Source organism: Vigna angularis, chromosome 2 (genome assembly GCF_016808095.1).
Source record: "Vigna angularis cultivar LongXiaoDou No.4 chromosome 2, ASM1680809v1, whole genome shotgun sequence".
NCBI classification, from domain to species: domain Eukaryota; kingdom Viridiplantae; phylum Streptophyta; class Magnoliopsida; order Fabales; family Fabaceae; genus Vigna; species Vigna angularis.
The window spans coordinates 45445734-45464088 of NC_068971.1; the positions used below are offsets into that span (position 1 = coordinate 45445734).

At 30.4% G+C, this 18355-nt stretch overlaps 2 protein-coding genes across 5 annotated transcripts; one reads left to right on the forward strand and one right to left on the reverse strand.

The window, feature by feature from the left end:
- The first annotated feature begins 2599 nt into the window (after positions 1-2599).
- Positions 2600-9881, forward strand: LOC108329449 (uncharacterized). 4 transcript variants are annotated; one of them, XR_008247063.1, is made up of 9 exons: positions 2600-2940; positions 3847-4164; positions 4237-4314; positions 5673-5738; positions 5872-5937; positions 6043-6108; positions 9368-9473; positions 9582-9605; positions 9680-9881. XR_008247063.1 is itself a non-coding variant. In XM_017563653.1 (6 exons), the coding sequence occupies exons 1-6, from the start codon at positions 2707-2709 to the stop codon at positions 6847-6849; spliced, it is 1569 nt and encodes a 522-aa protein (XP_017419142.1). In that variant the 5' UTR covers positions 2600-2706; the 3' UTR covers positions 6850-7266. The 4 variants fall into 4 exon arrangements, 1 of the variants encoding a protein (XP_017419142.1); XR_008247064.1 differs by lacking the exon at positions 9582-9605; XR_008247062.1 differs by lacking the exons at positions 9368-9473; positions 9582-9605; positions 9680-9881 and adding an exon at positions 7019-7266 and having other exon boundaries at positions 6043-6943.
- LOC108329448 (subtilisin-like protease SBT4.15) lies at positions 7900-11916 on the reverse strand. The gene is made up of 11 exons (XM_017563652.2): positions 11114-11916; positions 10926-11017; positions 10739-10836; positions 10514-10657; positions 10339-10444; positions 9651-10161; positions 9390-9490; positions 9041-9268; positions 8833-8941; positions 8545-8758; positions 7900-8452 (listed from the first exon to the last, which is right to left on the reverse strand). Exons 1-11 carry the CDS (start codon positions 11219-11221, stop codon positions 7905-7907), a joined length of 2259 nt encoding a protein of 752 aa, XP_017419141.1. The 5' UTR covers positions 11222-11916; the 3' UTR covers positions 7900-7904.
- Positions 11917-18355: the final 6439 nt, after the last annotated feature.

Sequence of the window (18355 nt, forward strand, 5' to 3'; positions counted from 1 at the left end):
TAAATTTTTTATATTTGATAAAAAATAATTTAAAATTTAAGTTTAGAAAAAAATATACAATTTTAATACAAAATTAACATTTAACATAATTTCTAATGTATTTTTTTTATTATTAATTGATTGTCATGAAATATTATAACTTAATATATTATTATTCTATCATATAATATTATCTTAGTAAGTAGTTAGTTAGATTCAAATGATAAATAATTTTTATATCCATAGTATATGAATTTAAATTTAATTTTTATTGTTAAAAAAATTTATAATTAATTTTATATAATGTTTTATAATATCAAGATACAATAAGTGTATAAATATTTTTTTTAATTGTGATAATGTTAGTTTATATAATAGCACATTTCGTAATTATATTAAACACAAATTTTTGTATTTATTTATGTTCATAAATATAAGTTTTGATTATATTATCATTTATTAAAATATTATGATTAAATAATTTTTATTTAAAAATTGAAATATCATATAATTTTTCTAATATAAAAACTGGTATATAAATAAATTATAGTTTTTGATAATTCAATAAACAAAAAATTTAAATTCAAAATTTAGTAAATCATATTGTAATTTTGATGGAAAAAACATCATTTAAATATAGGTTATATTTTATTATGTTTAATTTAATTACTTGTGCTAAATTTGAGATAAATTGTAAATAAAATTTATTATATTCTATTATATCGTCTTGTTATGTCATGTTATTATAAATTTATGTATAATATATTATATATTTTATTAAATAATAATTAAATTAAAAAAATTGATCTTAGTTAATTAATAAGAATAATTTTTTTTATTTAATATATAAAAATTTGTTAATAGTATATTACAAGAGACAATTTAACTAGATAAATATTTAAAAGCTATTAAGGACTAAATATATAAAAGACATATTATATAACATCTTTACACTAATTTTGATTTCTTAATAAAGTTACATAAATTAATTAAAAATCAAAAATTAAAAATGGATGTTTTAAAATTGTGTTTTACTATTTACTATTTAACATTAAAGTGTTTAATCTTTGATTCATAAGTATTTTGAATAGTATTGTAAAAATGGGTTGAAATTTATGAACTAATCCAATCATTAGGGGTTTAAACCAAGTTGGATTGAAAAAAAATTAAAATTTTAATCTAAGCTAACTCTACTTATCTGAGATGAACCCGTGATGAGCTGGGTTGACTAGTCAATCCACCTAATTTTGTTTTTTGTGTTTATTTTTGAATTATATTTAGAATTTAAGATGATTCTGAGTTGTATTATATAGTTTTTATTTTGAACTGTCCTTGAGATTTAATATCATTTTATATTAAAATTTATTTATATTTAAATTAGAAATTTGTATTTTATTCTTTTTAATTAAAAAAAAATTGTCAATAAATTACCGAGACAACCTCTTAACCCATCAACTTGTGGTGAGTCTGTCAAATTCGAATTTTTTTGACTCATTAATAAATGAGTCAGGTTAGGTTGATTCAATAAATGACTAACTCATGATAGACTGAATGAAGTTGGATTAAATGACTCGTTTTGACAATACTGTATAAAACTTTAATTCATTTATTTTAAGTATTTTCTAAAACCTTTTAGTAAAAAAATATAAAATAATAGAATATTATAAGAATCTTCAATATATATTAATAAAATATCTTAAATTTTTTGAAAAAAGAGTGTTATTATTCATCTAAGTAAGATTTATCTGAGTGACACGTACACTTAACACGTGTATAAAAAAACCTTCAACATAACTACATGAATAACAGCTCATAAATTCTTCCACAGACGATGTCAAACTCCACCGCCTGACGTGAAGTTATTTCCTCTTCATTCGACTCCCGCTGTCACGCCGATTCTGAAAGGATGTCATCGATATACTCAAATATCTATACACTCATATGTAAACCTATCACATTCATACCCATAATACTCTATATTAATACTACTGCTTTAGAATCATGTACTAAATTTGAATGCATTTGTATAATTATTTAAAACAGAACAAATTCCAAGATTATTTTTTATACTTAACTAAACATATTTTAGCATCACTTTTCAATTCATTATCTGAAAACAATTTATATTAACTTTGCTATTATTCACTTCTTATTAAAACACAAGAGGAAAACATCAATCAATTTATAATATATATAACTTTTTTAAAAGATAACTGTATGTTAATAGGATAAAATAATTGAAAAACATATATATTTTTGTCATAAAATGGTGCAGAAAAACACCAAATTGTGCAGATTAGGTTAATTATATAATAAATAAAGAAACAAATTATTTATGTTTTTTTTAACTCATTATTTTGTTTGAGTTGCTATTGACATTTTGGTTATACATTGAAACTCTTAATTAGGGTAACAATCATGATGGAATATTGAAGGGGCAACTTTTGCAGTGCGGCAAATCGCCTACGTGGTAAAATTTGGGATACGTGGCGAGACAACATAGCTTGTTGCTTATTATCACAAATGTCCACTTGTGAACTGGCATGACACGTGGCAATAATCTACTATCTCTCCTTCTTCTCCTAACCAGTGAGTGATGTGATACCCTCTCTCCCTCTGTTCGGTTCCCACTCTCACCGTTACGTTACATTACAAAAGACTCTCTCTTCTCTTATATTCTCTCTTATTCTCTTTCTGCCTGTTGCAACAGGCGTGAACATCCTCGCCATGGATGCTGAATCGGAGAAGCGCGCATTCACCTCCACTTCCGTTTCTAGGTCCTCTTCCTGTGAAGGTATGGATCGGCTTGTTGACAAGGAGGAGATGGAAGCGGCAGAGACTCTCGCACAGTTGGCAATGCGTGATTCTCACTCTACTGACAAATGGTGCACCAAACTATGTGCCATTCCTGAAGTTCATCCTTCACCGACTCTTCACTCTGATTCCTCTCTTGGGACTGCGGTTCGTTTCTTACTGTTCTTTCCTAATTTAATTATATAATTTGGGTCCAGTCAATTTCAACTTCATTCTCACAAATAGTATTAGTATTTCTCACTAATGCTGTTGAATTATGTTATGTTTTTATGTAAACACACACAGGAGTCTACAGTTAGGCGGGATAACAAGATTTATATATTTATTTTATTTAGGTGCGGAAGAAGTGATTCAGATAACTATTTTTAACTTTTAAAACTAGAAATAGGGGAATCGAATTGAATAAAATAAGTTTTCTGCAATTGACAGAACAGTAAACAAAATGGTAACTATTCTTCGGCAATTTAAATTTCAGCCAGAGCTCAATTGTATGGATCCATGTTTTTTTCTATTTGAGACTCATCCATGGTCTGGGTTGCATTTTGTATTTTTTTTTTAGAAATAGAGAAAGAAAGTCCCACATTGTTAGCACCAACTATAAGAACTCAGAGTCACTACAAACAATTTTTTGTTTCTGAAAGAAAATATTTATCACATGGAAAGTAAGTAATACAATGAGAGATCTACTGATATTATATAAAACAAACAGTTAATGTTATGGGCATATGCATTACAAATTATGTGTTGGAATATTAACAATTGATTTTTTTACATGTGTTGGTATTCAGATTACCTGGTTGGTGATTGAGACTTTCTTAATGTGACATCCATGTCTAAGAATTTTTTTTTCCCTTTTTTTTTTTTATTTTCTCACTTAGCACCAATGATTAACTTTTACTTCATGAAAGAATTTAAACCTAGTCAGCTTCTTCTTCTTTTTCCTTTTTTAAGATGAATAAGTCAATTAATTAAAGATCACATGCAATAACTAAGATACCATCACCCAGTTGTAGCATTTGATACAGGAATTTATAAATGGTTTCTTTATGGCAGGACCAAGCTATTGCAGATCAGCAGCAAGATGAAAAAGTACACACTACTGCGTCTGTAGAAGCAGAGAGGACTCAGCAGAATAACTGTTCCGAACCCATGGAGGTACAGCAGGATGCCAATTTAATCCCTAACTCAAGTCATACCGAGGTGGAACAGGATGCCAATTTAATACATGACTCAAGTCATACGGAGGTGGAGCAGGAGCAGGATTCCAATGTATCACATAAATCAAAGGAGCAGGATTCCAATGTAAATGTAACACATAAATCAAATAACCTTTTAGGTCGTTATAACAGGTCAAGGAAAAATTTAACTGAGGTATGGGAGTGAATTTGTACAGCAATTTCTGGGTATAGTAGAACCTTATAATTTACTGGACTTTCTGTTCAGGAAGAAAAAGAAGCAAGGAGGATGCGCAGGATATTGGCAAATAGAGAGTCAGCCAGGCAGACAATTCGACGTAGGCAGGTATATACATAGGCAAATCAATTCACCATTGTTAGATTTGCTTATGTCTTGTTAAATCTAAACCAAACACACCTTATGAAGCAAGATGCAAGAAATGTTCTACTTTGTGAACTTTGGGGACAATTTCTCCCACTAACTTTTAAGTTTTCTTAATATAAGGTATAGTGTAACTATAATTAATCTTCATAAATTGAAATAAAATATAAAACCAATCCATATTATGAGTATTGCTCCCTCAGACTTGTGTGTAAATAAGTATTACTACACATAAAATTTTTGGATCTGTAACTACAGGATGCAAGCAGTTTTGTACCAGAAGCTAATATGGTTAACCTTTTTTATATAGTGCATAATAACTATAACAAACACTTTTTTGATTGCATTAAGAATTAGGTGTCAGAACAAAAAGTTAGTTTTAAATAACTTTGCTCTTCTTCAGTGTTCCAAATACAGAAGTAGACTAGTATCAATAGTGTGCTATTTCGGTTCAGCATGTTTCTTTTAATGCATGATAACTTTAATATGCTATATTTTGATTGTGTTAAGAATTAGACGGCTAGATCCAAAGTTTAGTTTTAAATGACATGATGCCTCCTCCCCTTTTCCAAAATAGAAAAGTTGACAAGGAGTGCTTAGCAACAATAGTTTGAGGGTGGAGAGGGGAGGCTCTAGGCCACTATAGCCACTATAGGATTGAACCAGTGAAATGGTTTTCGATAGCAGTCACGTAGCTGCTTTTCATGTGCTATGGTGGCACTGTCATGATATAGACTTCAATTTTTTTTTTGTATTATTATATTTAAAATAACATGTCTCTTTTTCTCTCTGCTATATCATTTTCAAAGTTAGCTGGTATATGTTGCTATTCTAGATTGATAACAATGATCTAAAGCCTCAATTCTTCCATTTGTGACCTAAGTATGGATACCATCTGTATTGATGTGCGCCTTCTTTGATAAATGCCATGAGGATTATTTTTTATTTAGTGTTTTCTGTAATTGATGACTTCCCTAGCTATCGGTGGTATGTTACTCTAAATTTTTCTGTCCCGATCAAAGTAACTACATCAAGAAGATGTCAAATCGATCTTTTCTATTAACGAGATCTTTTCAGTATATTGTTCTTTATAACATCATATTTTCTATTAGATCAAAAGACTCCCAAATCTATAGTTGGGTTGTGAATGTATATGTAATCGTGTTATTGCAAACTTCAATAATATGATTTTTAAAATGAACTATTGTGAAAGAAAAACTCTATTTTATTTTAGTTGTATATTTATTTCTGGTTGATTGATTTGTCACTGAAATATTTACAAATTTCTTCTTTATATGTATGTGTATGTAAAAATGTTTCAGGCTCTGTGTGAGGAATTAACAAAAAAAGCTGCCACTTTGGTGGTGGAGAATGAAAGTCTAAAGAAGGTACGTACTATCCCTTATTCTATATTTTTATTGAGGCACTTTTATTGTCTTCCCTTTCTTTATCCTAATCTATTTACCCCAGTGGATGTTTTATCTGAAAATTCATATTTCTTCCACACTTTCTGACAAAAAGGAGAAAGATTTGGCTTTGAAAGAGTATCAGTCTTTGGAGACTACAAATAAGTACTTAAAGGCACAAGTAAGTTGGTTTGATGTTATATAAATCTTTAAGCTTTTGTGTAACTCTTGTTTGCGTAGGAAGTATATTAATCCAGGAAAATCAATGTCATCTTCCATTTTGCAGATCGCCAAGTCAACAAACACTGAAGAAGAGAAAACTCCCGTTGAGCCCGAGTCATCTGTGGCTGAGGTAACACCTTCGTCTGGTAGTGGTCCATGGTTCCTTTATAACCCTTTTCCTGTTCAACATGTATTTTGGCCTTCGCCCCTTCAGCCTACTTATCCAGTCCATTTACCAAATGCATCATTTAATCCCGTCATCATTCCATCTATTGCTAATGTTCCATGTTCTTCCGAGTCTGAATTATATCACAAGCAAAATAACCTTATAAATGATAAGCAAACACCAAATCCATTTTACATGTTTCCATGCCCTTGGATATTCCCATGTCCGCAGTTTGGAAATGGACAATCATCACCTTCTTGTAGCCTGAAAGATAAACAAAATAATCTTTCTCTGGGCAAACCTTGTAGTTCTAGTTCATCTTTGAATACACTGGCAAATGTGGATTATCGAGCCTGGACAGAAGCCAGGCTCGTTAATGACCCTTCAAGATTTTCATTGGATGGAGGTGAGAAGAAAACAGGATGTCACATTATAGAAAATTATCATGGACCCTCTCTTGGTTGTAATGGTCAAGCTTGTGCTTCCGAACAAGAAAACGAGCTTCAATTACATTCTAGTCCAAACAATAAAGCATCTTCAACGGCTTATATTGGTGCATCTTCAGTTGAAAAGAAACAAAAACAGTTCATTTGCCAGGGGAAAAGTCTAGCTGATGCAGTTGCTGCGGCAGAAGCAAGAAAGAGGAGAAAGGAACTAACCAAGCAGAAAAGCATCCATAGCCGCCAGTCTCGAATGCAGTGTTGACTGTGGAATATATTCCAAGGGTGCAAGTTCCTCCACACAGGTCAACTATATCTATTGGGGAACTTTGGAGGAAAATAACTGAACAACAACTCATGTAAAGAGCTGTCTTTGGTGAAGGTTTAATTTTTTTTCATAAGTCTTGCTTGTTTATTTTTAATTTACTTATCAGGAGTTTTTGCCCCCACTGAGGAGAAAAAGAGACAGAGGGAAGTTGGTTTCTTAAGCGGAAACTGACCAAATTTTTCATTGGTAGTTATATCGGAATCTTCAACTTTCAACTTCTGACTGTAAACATCAAAAATCAGAAATTTGTTACCGCTTTAATGGTCAGAACAAAGAGAAATTTAGACTTTGTACTTTTACATCCTTATTTGAGAACTGAGATAATCTTTAAACTGAAGTAGTGACATTTAATCATGCCTTGCGCACAATGGCCTCTATTCCTTGTGTGTGTATCAATTAATTTCGGTGTGGGGATATCTGTTTACTGTTTATTATTAGGTTCAAATTTGGCTGGTCCCTCGGGTGAATGACATGAATGCAATAGCTTCTACATTTTTATAAGCATATCATAAGTCTGAACACGGTGCTTTTTCTATGCATGTGAACTAGGTAGATTTTCCGTTGTGTATGGATTTCAATTTCATCTACGTAGTTCAATTTCAACTTTATTTAACATTTTCATTTTAAATTTGTATATTCGAACATGCAATTTGTTATCCTATGTTATTCTAATGTTTTTTCAAATCTATCTTTAATCTTCTTTTGATTTTATCAAATAGTTTATATTATGGAGGGAGTGTGAGTTATTAAGAGAAGAAAAACTGAGATTATAAGATGCAGGCGATGAATAAAATGGTCGCTCGTGCAGTCAAATTTCTTTTCATTCAGCTAAACCAAATAACTAAGATGTATAAAAATGAGGGAAAAAATAGAGAAGTCCTCAACTATCTTTTTTTGTTAAATAAATTTCTCATTTTCTTTTTCCTTGAATCCAAAAAACTCACGCAGCCAATTTTCTAGATTATGCTACTGTCCACTACGGTTCAATACATTCAATAGAATGACATTGGTTTATAGACAATTATCGGACTTCTGACAGTGTGTCTAGAGTCGTCCCATTCAAGTGATGCAGATTTTAGATACGTGTCCAAGGACATTGGGGGGCCCTTCAGAACAACCTTAAATGACAGTTTTTGGTGCAATTGGATAAAACGCAATGTATCTGGGATGACCTTCACTGAAAGACCTTCAGGGGCTGTAACTTTAGCCTTGTAAGTTGAATTTCCAAATCCTACATTAGTAACAGTCCGATAGAAAACTCCAGAAATTCTATCAAGGGGAGTGGCAAGTTGGATATGTATGCTGGGGTAGTTGATCCCGTCCGTTCCTGGCTCAATCTTAATGCTTGAGCAATTGAAATTTTTCATGCCAAGTAGTATACCAATGTTGGTTTTGTTGAAGCCTTCCTTACAAAGGAAGGAGACATAGGATTGCACTCCGATGTCGTAGACCAGACCAGGATGTAATGCTTTCACAGGATTAATCTGTCCTGATCCAGATCCCAGTACCGTGAAGTTGTCACCGATCGTGACGGGAGTGGCTAAATAGTAGAGACAAAGATGTTAGATTTGAAAGTGAAAATTTTGTTGTCAACTCACAATTTTAGCACATTGAATATTCTAATTTTCTCACCAGTGGTCATTAGAGCAGATTTAATTGCAGCAGGACTCCAGTCAGGGTGGAAGGATTTGACATAGGCAGCTGTTGCAGCGACATGTGGACACGACATAGATGTTCCTGATAATATATTAAAAACAGCAAAACGATTGTCTTCACGGTACCCTGTTATTGATTCCAGTTTGGAATAAGCAGCTAGTATGTCCACTCCCGGAGCAGTCAAGTCAGGCTTCATATACAACAAATAGAAATTTAGAAGCAAAACCAAATGGAAGAAAAGGGAGAGATAGAGAGAGTTATCACCTTGAAGATATTTGGGGTGACCGTTTGAGGACCTCTTGATGAAAAAGAAACAACCATTGGAGCAGGGACTTGTTTAGATGTTGTCTTGTAAATAACGGCTACAGGATTCCTAAATTCCAATGCAATCAAGATATTTTCTTTGGGTTATTTAACTTGAAATAGTTATGTGATTACCCATTTGAAGAGCATGGCGAAAGAAAAAACGTACTTTGTGGAATTGATGTAGACATCAATGGTTTCGTCCACAGCATTGGCTTCAACAAAGGTAGCTGGAATAACAGTGGAGAAGGAGGCGTCTATTACGTCGTCAACGACTACGATAGTTCCTTCTCCCTCTAGATCTTTGATGGTTAAGTCCTGTGTTCCCGTTCCCCCGACACAGTACACTATCCTGCCCTTCACCTTCTCCTTGCTCATAGTCCCATAGTCACAACCCCTAAACCATAATTATAATAATAATAACAATAATAATTGACATTAGTATTCTCAAACCGATCATAATGTTTCTAATGAACAAGTTTTGCAAGCAAATCAGGATTAATTACGAAGAACGATACCTAGGACTGCCAAAGCCATCGTCGGTACCGTTAGAAGCAAGGAGCCCACTGGTCAATGGATACATCTTTTTCTTGGGCGAAAAGGTATTAATCGACATTCCCTACCATGTACAAATCAAATACCATAAATTTTTACTTACGTATCATTCAATCAAATACCAGAACTTTACACTGTTAACTATTTTATACTAGATATCAAGAATATCAGCACAGAAGGTAAGAGAGTTAAATTATGGTTACACATGAAACTACCATACTTACTGTGACGTTGTTTCCATCACCGAAAGCAGCAGCTGTAAAGAACTGTCTATCAGTGGAGGAAGCAGCTACCGTCAAAATCCAGGGCGCGACATTCTCGACGGACATGTAGCGAGGGCCATTGTTGCCGGCGGAGCAAGAAGTGAGAATCCCTTTGCTCATAGCATGGAATGCTCCGATGGCAATTGGGTCCCTGAGGAAGTTATGTGCGGGGCCTCCGATGGAAACGGAGATGAAGTTGACGCCGTCCACAATGGCCTGGTCGAAGCCCGCGAGCATGTCCATGTCGCTGCAGCCTGCAGTCCAGCAAACTTTGTACATAGCCAGACGGGCTGATGGGACGCCACCCCTCGCCGTGCCTGTGCCAACGCCGAACAGACTCGCCCCCTCCACCACCGAGCCCGCCACGATCGACGACGTGTGAGTACCGTGACCCTGGTCGTCCGCCGGACTCACGCTGTCGTAGCTTGAGTTGCTCTGGGCCAGATTGAAGTAGGTGGCTCCGATCACCTTGCTGCGATTCATTCATTCCACACCAAATCTAATCAACCTTGCATGAACATGTGTATGAACATGCGTGACTAACTTACATGCGACAATTATTTACATTTGTTGTAACATATGATGTTAGATTAACATAATATTATGTTTTTCTTGACTGAGGAAATGTAAGTGATGCATAGAACAGTACTTGTTACAGCCGGTAAAGTTTGCTCCAGTTACACATTTGCCTTTCCATCTACGTGGGGGAGGTCCATACCCCGTATCGTCGAAACTGGGGCTATCAATCGAAATGCCTGTTTCGATAGAAAACCAATTTATTATATGTTTTCACTGTTAATTTCACACAGATGTTTTCTTCATACCTGTATCCAACAGCCCCACAATAATATGACTTTCTATCATGGAATTTCTCTTCACGTTTAAGGGCATTCCTAGGAAATCCCACGACCTTGTCGTGTGTGGTTGACGAACTGTATTTGGAAACACAGAAACCACACTCTCCTCCTCTGCAAAAAATCAAATACCATTGCATGATTCTTAAAAGAACATCTGTGTTTTAACTTAATGCATCACTTCACCATGCCAACCTTGGAGTCTCTCTGCTTCGTGTGGCAGAAGTCGTGCAACAAATCCGTTGAAGCTCTTTCCATAACTATGTATTTTGGACGTTCTGGCTAACTGCTCGCTGAAGTAAAACAAATAAAAAGAGCCATTCATCGTAAAAAAAAAACAGTGCAATCAAATGCATTCCTATTTGACAACAGAGATCCTTACTTTCCCATCGCAGTCTCTAGCAAGTTGTGGTGGTGGGCTTTCACTGCATAGTTTGTATCCGCTGGTAGATTTCCCATGTATACAATATATGGCTGTTTTGTTTTTTATTTTTCCACAAAATTCATGCAATTGAGAAAAGTGTAATAAAAGAAGCATAGTGAAAAATAGTTGCAATAAGTTGGGCATACCTTTCTTTCATGTTGATTAAATCCTTGAACGGGCAAAGGACAGAAAAAGGGTAATAGTAGCAGTAGTGACAGTAGCAAATTTTGTAACATGTTTATTGCATTATTCATTTTCCAAGGAACAGTCTAATTTGAAAAAGAAAAAGGTATATTGGATTGTATGAGGAAGAAAGGAAGAGTTTATATAGTGATAATTTGTTATTAAGGGGTGTAGATTATGCAGGAATGCGAAAAAAGTGTCATTATAAGTGCAGAAGTGAAGGGAGCGAAAGAGTGTGAAGGAATCAGTATTTGGTGGCTTGGATTTTGGATCTTAGTCATGAATTAATCAATGTATTCAACCGTAACAGTTTATTAGAAATGTAAGAAAGGGCAGTGTGATTGTTCAGCCCAACACTCCTTTGGATAAAAAGACTAAATCAAAGCCCAAAACGTATCTCTTATTTCCCAACGCTTCACTTAAATGGCGTGACACCACTCCTTCACACGTTCTTCCAGTTATTATTAAATCATTTTTCTTATGTTCAACAAAAACAAAACAAACAGACAATAATATTTTTAATCTACTTTAATTTTATTTTTGTTTTTTAATTAGTCGTTCTGGTCTATTAAATTGAGGAAACATAACAAAAAATTATTATGTTTCGGTATGAAAGGACCGAGTTTGTTGCACCGCTCTTTGTTCTGTACTTCGCTTCACTCTCTCCAATCCTACACTTATTTTCGCCTCTCTTTACCCTGATTGAGGGTGTACAAAACACTCCGACGCTCAAGTCAAAATAACGCTTTAGCATAGTTTTGGTATACTTTTTAGTCAGTTGCATGTACCTGAACCTTAATCTTGTATTTATAGGCTTTACAAATGACCAGCCCATTAATCACTCATTAATACCGTATAATTTTGTATCAAGTAACCTGTTAATGACTCATAAATGCCATATATCTATCCTTGATGTGATTATTAAACATATTAATTAGTCATTAATACTATTTATTAAACATATTAATTAATCATTAATGTTATTTATTAAACATATTAATTACCAAAATGTTAATAGTTATGAAAATGAAATCTATTGCATTTTCTTTTGCTTTTAATTACGTGAAATACATTATTTAACTTTAGTAATATATTATTTATATAACTATATACAAATATAAATATTTTACTACATACTATCACCTATATTTATTAAATGCAATATAATTGTAATATAATTGTTGAATTTAATAAATATAAGGACAAAATATCTATATTAAACGTATAATTTTTTTAATTTAATTTTTACATATTAAGAAATTGTTAGAATAATATTTAGCATGTACTTATCTTTTATTAAGACATCTCTTGTATAATATTAAGCTATGTATTGATAATTTAACTAAAATTTTCCTTTTAATAAATAGAAATTAAAATAAATCAGATTTCGATTTAATACATTAAAATTTCACTTTTATATAATCTAACAGAAAATTAAAAATATTCAAATACAAAAAAATTAAAAATAACTAAGCATATTTTTGAGTAATTTAAATATAAATCATAACTTGACAATATTGAAAAAGTACTTGCTTTTAAATTTAAATTGTAATGTAATTATTTATGCTATATACTGTAATTATATAAATATATATGCGTGCGCTTAAAAATTATGAAGTTATTACTTTATATAAATTTAAAATTATATACATATTTAATTTACATTTTTTATATAAATTCTGAACATTTTTTTTATAAGTTGAAAAAAAATACTTTAATTAAATTAAATGAAGAATATAAATTTTATTTGAAAAAGTCATAAATAAATAGTAAATCAACTTATTATTATTATTTATAAATGTTTATCTTTTTAAAGCTATATTACGTAACATAATGGAAATTTAAGTTAAAATTATTTATTTATAATTTCGACTTTTCTAATGTTAGTGTCACAGTGTCACTCTTCTTTCTCTCCTTGTCTTTTTATTGTGAAAGTGTGCCCTTGTCTTTCTATTGTGAAAGTGTGCGGTGCGTATGACTTTTTTTTTTTCTTAATTCTTGTATCTAATGTATTATTTTTGTATTTTTGTTTAGGTTTCTTAATTTCTCACTTTTTTCTTAATTCTTCATTTTTTTTTCTTAATTCTTGGTATCTAATTCATTGTTTTAGTATTTTTGTTTAGGTTTCTTGATTCCTCACTTTCTACTATAAACATTTGAATGTCTGATTACAATTAGTTTTGAGGTTCATAAAAGATTTTAATTTTTTTTATATGTTTTTAATATTTTTTATATATTTATATTAAAATATTTTTTATGTTTAATGTATTTTTTGTACGCTTGATGTATGTTGCATTATTTACTTTTTTTTTTATAATTCGTAATATGATTATTTTGAATTCTAGTTTATGGGTCATCCCACTATATATACTTTATATAAGAAAGATGTCTTAAAAAAATTTATTCTTTTTTATCTCGTTTGGATATCTTTCAAGAACCAAAATCTATTATCTTAATTGTATTGGTATATATTAAAATTGTTAAGACATTTTTTATTTTTAGGATTTTTCTAAAGTTATTTCAAGGATTTATGAAACTTTTTCATGACTTTTAGGCTGTGTTCGTTTGGACTGATTTCTCTGTTCACGTGCATTAGTGAGGATTGATTTAGAAGAACAGCGTTGTTCTTTTGAGCCGATTTGCGAGGATTTGATCGGATGTAAAAGCGCTGATTTGCGAGAATACACTATTCAAGTTATCTCGCCTTAGGTGCGCGGATTTACAATAAAATGACATAGAAAGACTGATATGCCCTGCACGTATTCGGTTACACGGAGGCGTAACCGGTTACAACTTCATGAAGAATTTGCCTTAATGGCGTATTCGGTTACAGGTTCACGTAACCGGTTACAGCTTATTCCAGATGCGTATTGCGTTGCACAATGACTTCTCCATATTCGTACTAAATTATATTACAATTTAATACTACATTTTAAAATACATTTATTTTACTACATTATAACTTTTATAATTTTGAAACATTAATTTTATAAATTATTCATAATTTTTTTCTCTTTATAAACATATCTACAATTAAATATAACATTACAAAATAACATTTTATAATACTTTTATAACTAGGGGCTTTTGGTCATCTTTATTTTCTACCAATTAAACTAATTTTTAAAATCTATCACATCAATCAAATCCTACACTAATTCCCACAAACTTTACTTCCAAATCCACTCTCAATTAACCACAAATCCACTCAAATAAACAACTAAAAAATTACCCTCAAATCCACTCAAATCCATTCAAATCATCTTCCCCAAATCATCTCCTCCAAATACACCCAAAAGAATTAGGACTTCTTTGACATACATAATAGAATTTTAAAGTAATTATATCTTCCAAATCCATTCCCAAATGTGGAGAAAGGCTTTTTGTATTCTTTATATTGACAATGTCTTGTCGGAATGAAAAAGACGATTTTATCTTTATATTTTCAAAGCCATTTTCATGGACTTTTTTCTCTCCCCAACGTATATCCACTTAAGCTTGTCTCCTCCAATGTGATATCATCATCCACACAGTACAGCATCGGATTCGTTTTAACAATTTTGATATGCTCACTATTAAAAAAAATATGAACAATGTGATTACCAAAATCATATCACTATTTTGATCCATATTTTGATGCATGTTTTATAAGGTATCGTGTTTGAATCGTACAAAAAAAAACTAAAAGACTTTATAAAAATTCCTACAGTTTTTTAATTGAAAATTAATTATTGACAAGATTGATAGATATTTTATACCTATAAAATTATAATAAAAATAATAATAATAACCAACATTATTAAATACATAAATCAATGAAAGAAGTTAACAATTACATAACATATTAGTACCTATAGACACGCTAATTTACTAACATAAAATCCTCTTACAAATTAAATGGATTTTATCAAAAATTGTATCGATACCCCTCGTTTTTAAATTTAATTTTCATGTATCAAATAAGATTTTACATTATCAACTAATTAACATGACTATAAATATGATCTTAAAAAAGTATAAAAAATAATAATCTTATCCTATGTTGAAAGCTTTTACCCAACCAATGTATTTTAACAAAATTCTTTGTCAAACAAAAAAAAACTATATAATTTTCATCTCTCTTCTTCACTTCTTATAATTTAATAAAGTTTTAAAGAATAACTTATATATAACTATTAAATATAAAAATATTAGAAATAAATATTTTAAAATTATGCTTAAAATAATTTCATCCTACTCAACTTTCCCTCCTCTATATACATTTTTCCTATGATCTCAATAGTCAAGTTTATGTTTAATGGTTTTGTGAAAATGACCTTAAATTCAAAATGTTTGTTCTCCCTCGTCATCAAGCACAATTCATAGCTATGCACATCCACATGTTACCACTAATCAAAGCCATTGGACAAATTAAACAAAAAAAAACAATATTACATTTGATTACAACGTGTACTTCTAGAAGTCACCCAATAATCAACGTTCGATATTGGCAAAAATTTGCTCAAGGCACATAGGATCCAACCCGAAGGAGAATTTACAAATTCTGTCGAAGGAGAATCTCATGAGACATCGTGCAAATCCAGAAACCATCGTTTTGTTTGAAGAGAGCAAGGAGAGGGCGGAGTCAGTGCTGTGTCAGAAGTGTCACGTTCGACTAGAGATAAAACAAAATTATAAATATATAAGTGGGACGCAAACTTCATCCTAGAAATCAGTTTTGTGGGATTAAATTAAACTTAGAATTCATTTTCTAATATGATATCAGAACCTATCCTAACGAAATTTATTTGGACATTTCTGTTTTCATCTGATATGTCTGAAAGCACTCGTCCACGTTGAAGACTCCTCCCCGAAGATGGCAGAGAAGAGCACAGCAAAAGATTGAAACTCCGTTCTTCACTGAGAGAGACAGAGGATATATACATGTAAGAGGAACTCAGGATATATATATATATATATATATATATATATATATATATATATATATATATATATATATATATATATATATATATATATATAAGAGTGTGCAAGTGTGCTTCCAACAAAAATACGACATGGAATTAAATACTAGCACGTGCCTATATTTTTATTATAATTAATTCAATTTTAATTATCTTATAAATTTATATATTTATATTAATACTATAACCTTTTGTTTAGTATATATACGAAATATGATAACTCGTTAATCTGGATTGAGTATTTTGCTTTAATTTTTTTATATATTTATATATAAAAACTAATTGTTTGATCTATATTACTACCTTTTAATTCAATGATATATTGCATTACTCTTCATTACTACTACTACTTCTTTTGTTCAAAATATTAGAAAATGAGTTTAAAACCTCACTCAACTCCACAAAACCGACTTGTAAGATGAGGTTTGCATCTCACTTATATATTATAATTTGGTCTTATCTTTAGTGGGACTTCCAACATATATAAGTAATATATTTAAATCTATAATCAATCATTTGAAAATATGAATGATTATTTTTGTCTTCAAAGATAAAATTTCTATTTATAGTATTAGAACATAAATAAATTTTCAATTATTCAAAATTATGATATACAAATTAATATATAGACAATAATTTATAAGAGTGAACATAAATTATAAATACTTTTCTGTTTACATTAAATCAAAATATAGTACTCGATTCAATTACATATTAAAAGTACAATTATTTTAATTTTGAAATATTTGTATTATCTTAATTGCATTAAATATTATTAGTAGCTTTATTGATATTATTAAACTAGTTATATCAAGGACAAGAAAGAATTGTTAGAAAATGTTAAGATTTAAAATATTTGTTTAAAACAAAGATAACTAAAAATATATTTAAATTAGTAAAAGTTAAAATTGTAAGTTGTTTCAAACCTTATTTGAACTAGTTTTTAGTTTTATATATTTTTCTGTTTCCACTTTTCAGAAAGTTATTGTGTAAAGTATCTTTAGCTTCAATAATTTTAATTGGCAATAAATCGAATACAAAAACTTTAAAGACCAATTAAACAATCATAGGTTTATATAATGTCGGCAGAAATTTCACCTTCAATAACGGCATTTGTAAAGTATCTGTAAAAATAACAAGTTGTAATTATCTATTTTTATTCAATTTTTTAGCTCTTAATATATGGCCATACAATAAATAAACTTCCTCAATTTTTATTTAAAATCAATCGTAATGTTATTTAACATGATGGGTAATTACATATAAACCTATATGTTTTTCCCGTATATTTTCTTTACCTCCTCTAAGTTTAATTATAGTTAATATCTATATAGGTAAGTTTTTCCATTAATAATTGAAATAAAATATAAAATATAAAATAAAATGATTCTTTTATAACATAAAATTAGTTTATACATAAATTTTTGGAAAAAAATATAATTTTAAAAAGTTTAAACAAGAGAATTACTATAAATTAATTTATACATAAACTATTTTTAAGTTACACAAATTCATTTTCTTCCTACTTTTTGTAAAATAGTTATAAAATAATTATTCAAACATATGTAAAAATGAATGTCATAACAATGTTTAGGGGAAGAGTTAGTGAGGTGGCCAATTAGTGAAAGTACCACGTTGGGCGAATTTGGTTTATAACAAAAAGGAAAGTATATGGTTGGGTATCATTTAATACATGGTGAGAAATGATATTTTAATAATAAAAATGTATGATAATATATAATTAGGGAGAAAATGTTGTTGAATATAGTGAAAATTATATATGAGATTAATCTCCTTTGTGTTAAATACACATAGGTTCTCTATTTATAATAGAAAAAATATGAGCTAAGTCCAAAATATAAATAAGAAATAATAACAAATTAACTAAAAGATAAAAGATAAATAAATATAATATATCTAACAGTGTACATACTATGTACCAAACTTGTTACTAATATAATTCATCAAAACTTAGTGAAAATATCTGCTTCTGCACTCGAGTGATACCAAATTGTTAATGATTTACAAGACGACATAGAAGACGAAATACCAACCCAAAGATTCCCCTGAGCAACAAATCTGGGCTCCATGTAAATCTCTTATTGCAAATCACCGTTGAAGAATGCCACCAGTGGATAAAGATGTAATTGTTGAAGAGCCATCATGGCTATAAATAAACTAACAAGAACCATCTTTTCCATGGAAAAAAAACATATATAGATGGGTCAAACACAATGGTGA

Coding starts and splice junctions, on each gene's coding strand:
- LOC108329448 (XM_017563652.2), bottom strand. CDS start 11,221: ATGAATAATGCAATAAACATGTTACAAAATTTGCTACTGTCACTACTG. Junction 8,942..9,040: donor GTCTACATCAATTCCACAAA/GTACGTTTTTTC, acceptor ATTGGAATTTAG/GAATCCTGTAGCCGTTATTT. Junction 8,453..8,544: donor ATCTGCTCTAATGACCACTG/GTGAGAAAATTA, acceptor TCTACTATTTAG/CCACTCCCGTCACGATCGGT.
- LOC108329449 (XM_017563653.1), top strand. CDS start 2,707: ATGGATGCTGAATCGGAGAAGCGCGCATTCACCTCCACTTCCGTTTCT. Junction 4,165..4,236: donor CAAGGAAAAATTTAACTGAG/GTATGGGAGTGA, acceptor CTTTCTGTTCAG/GAAGAAAAAGAAGCAAGGAG. Junction 5,739..5,871: donor AGAATGAAAGTCTAAAGAAG/GTACGTACTATC, acceptor TCTGACAAAAAG/GAGAAAGATTTGGCTTTGAA.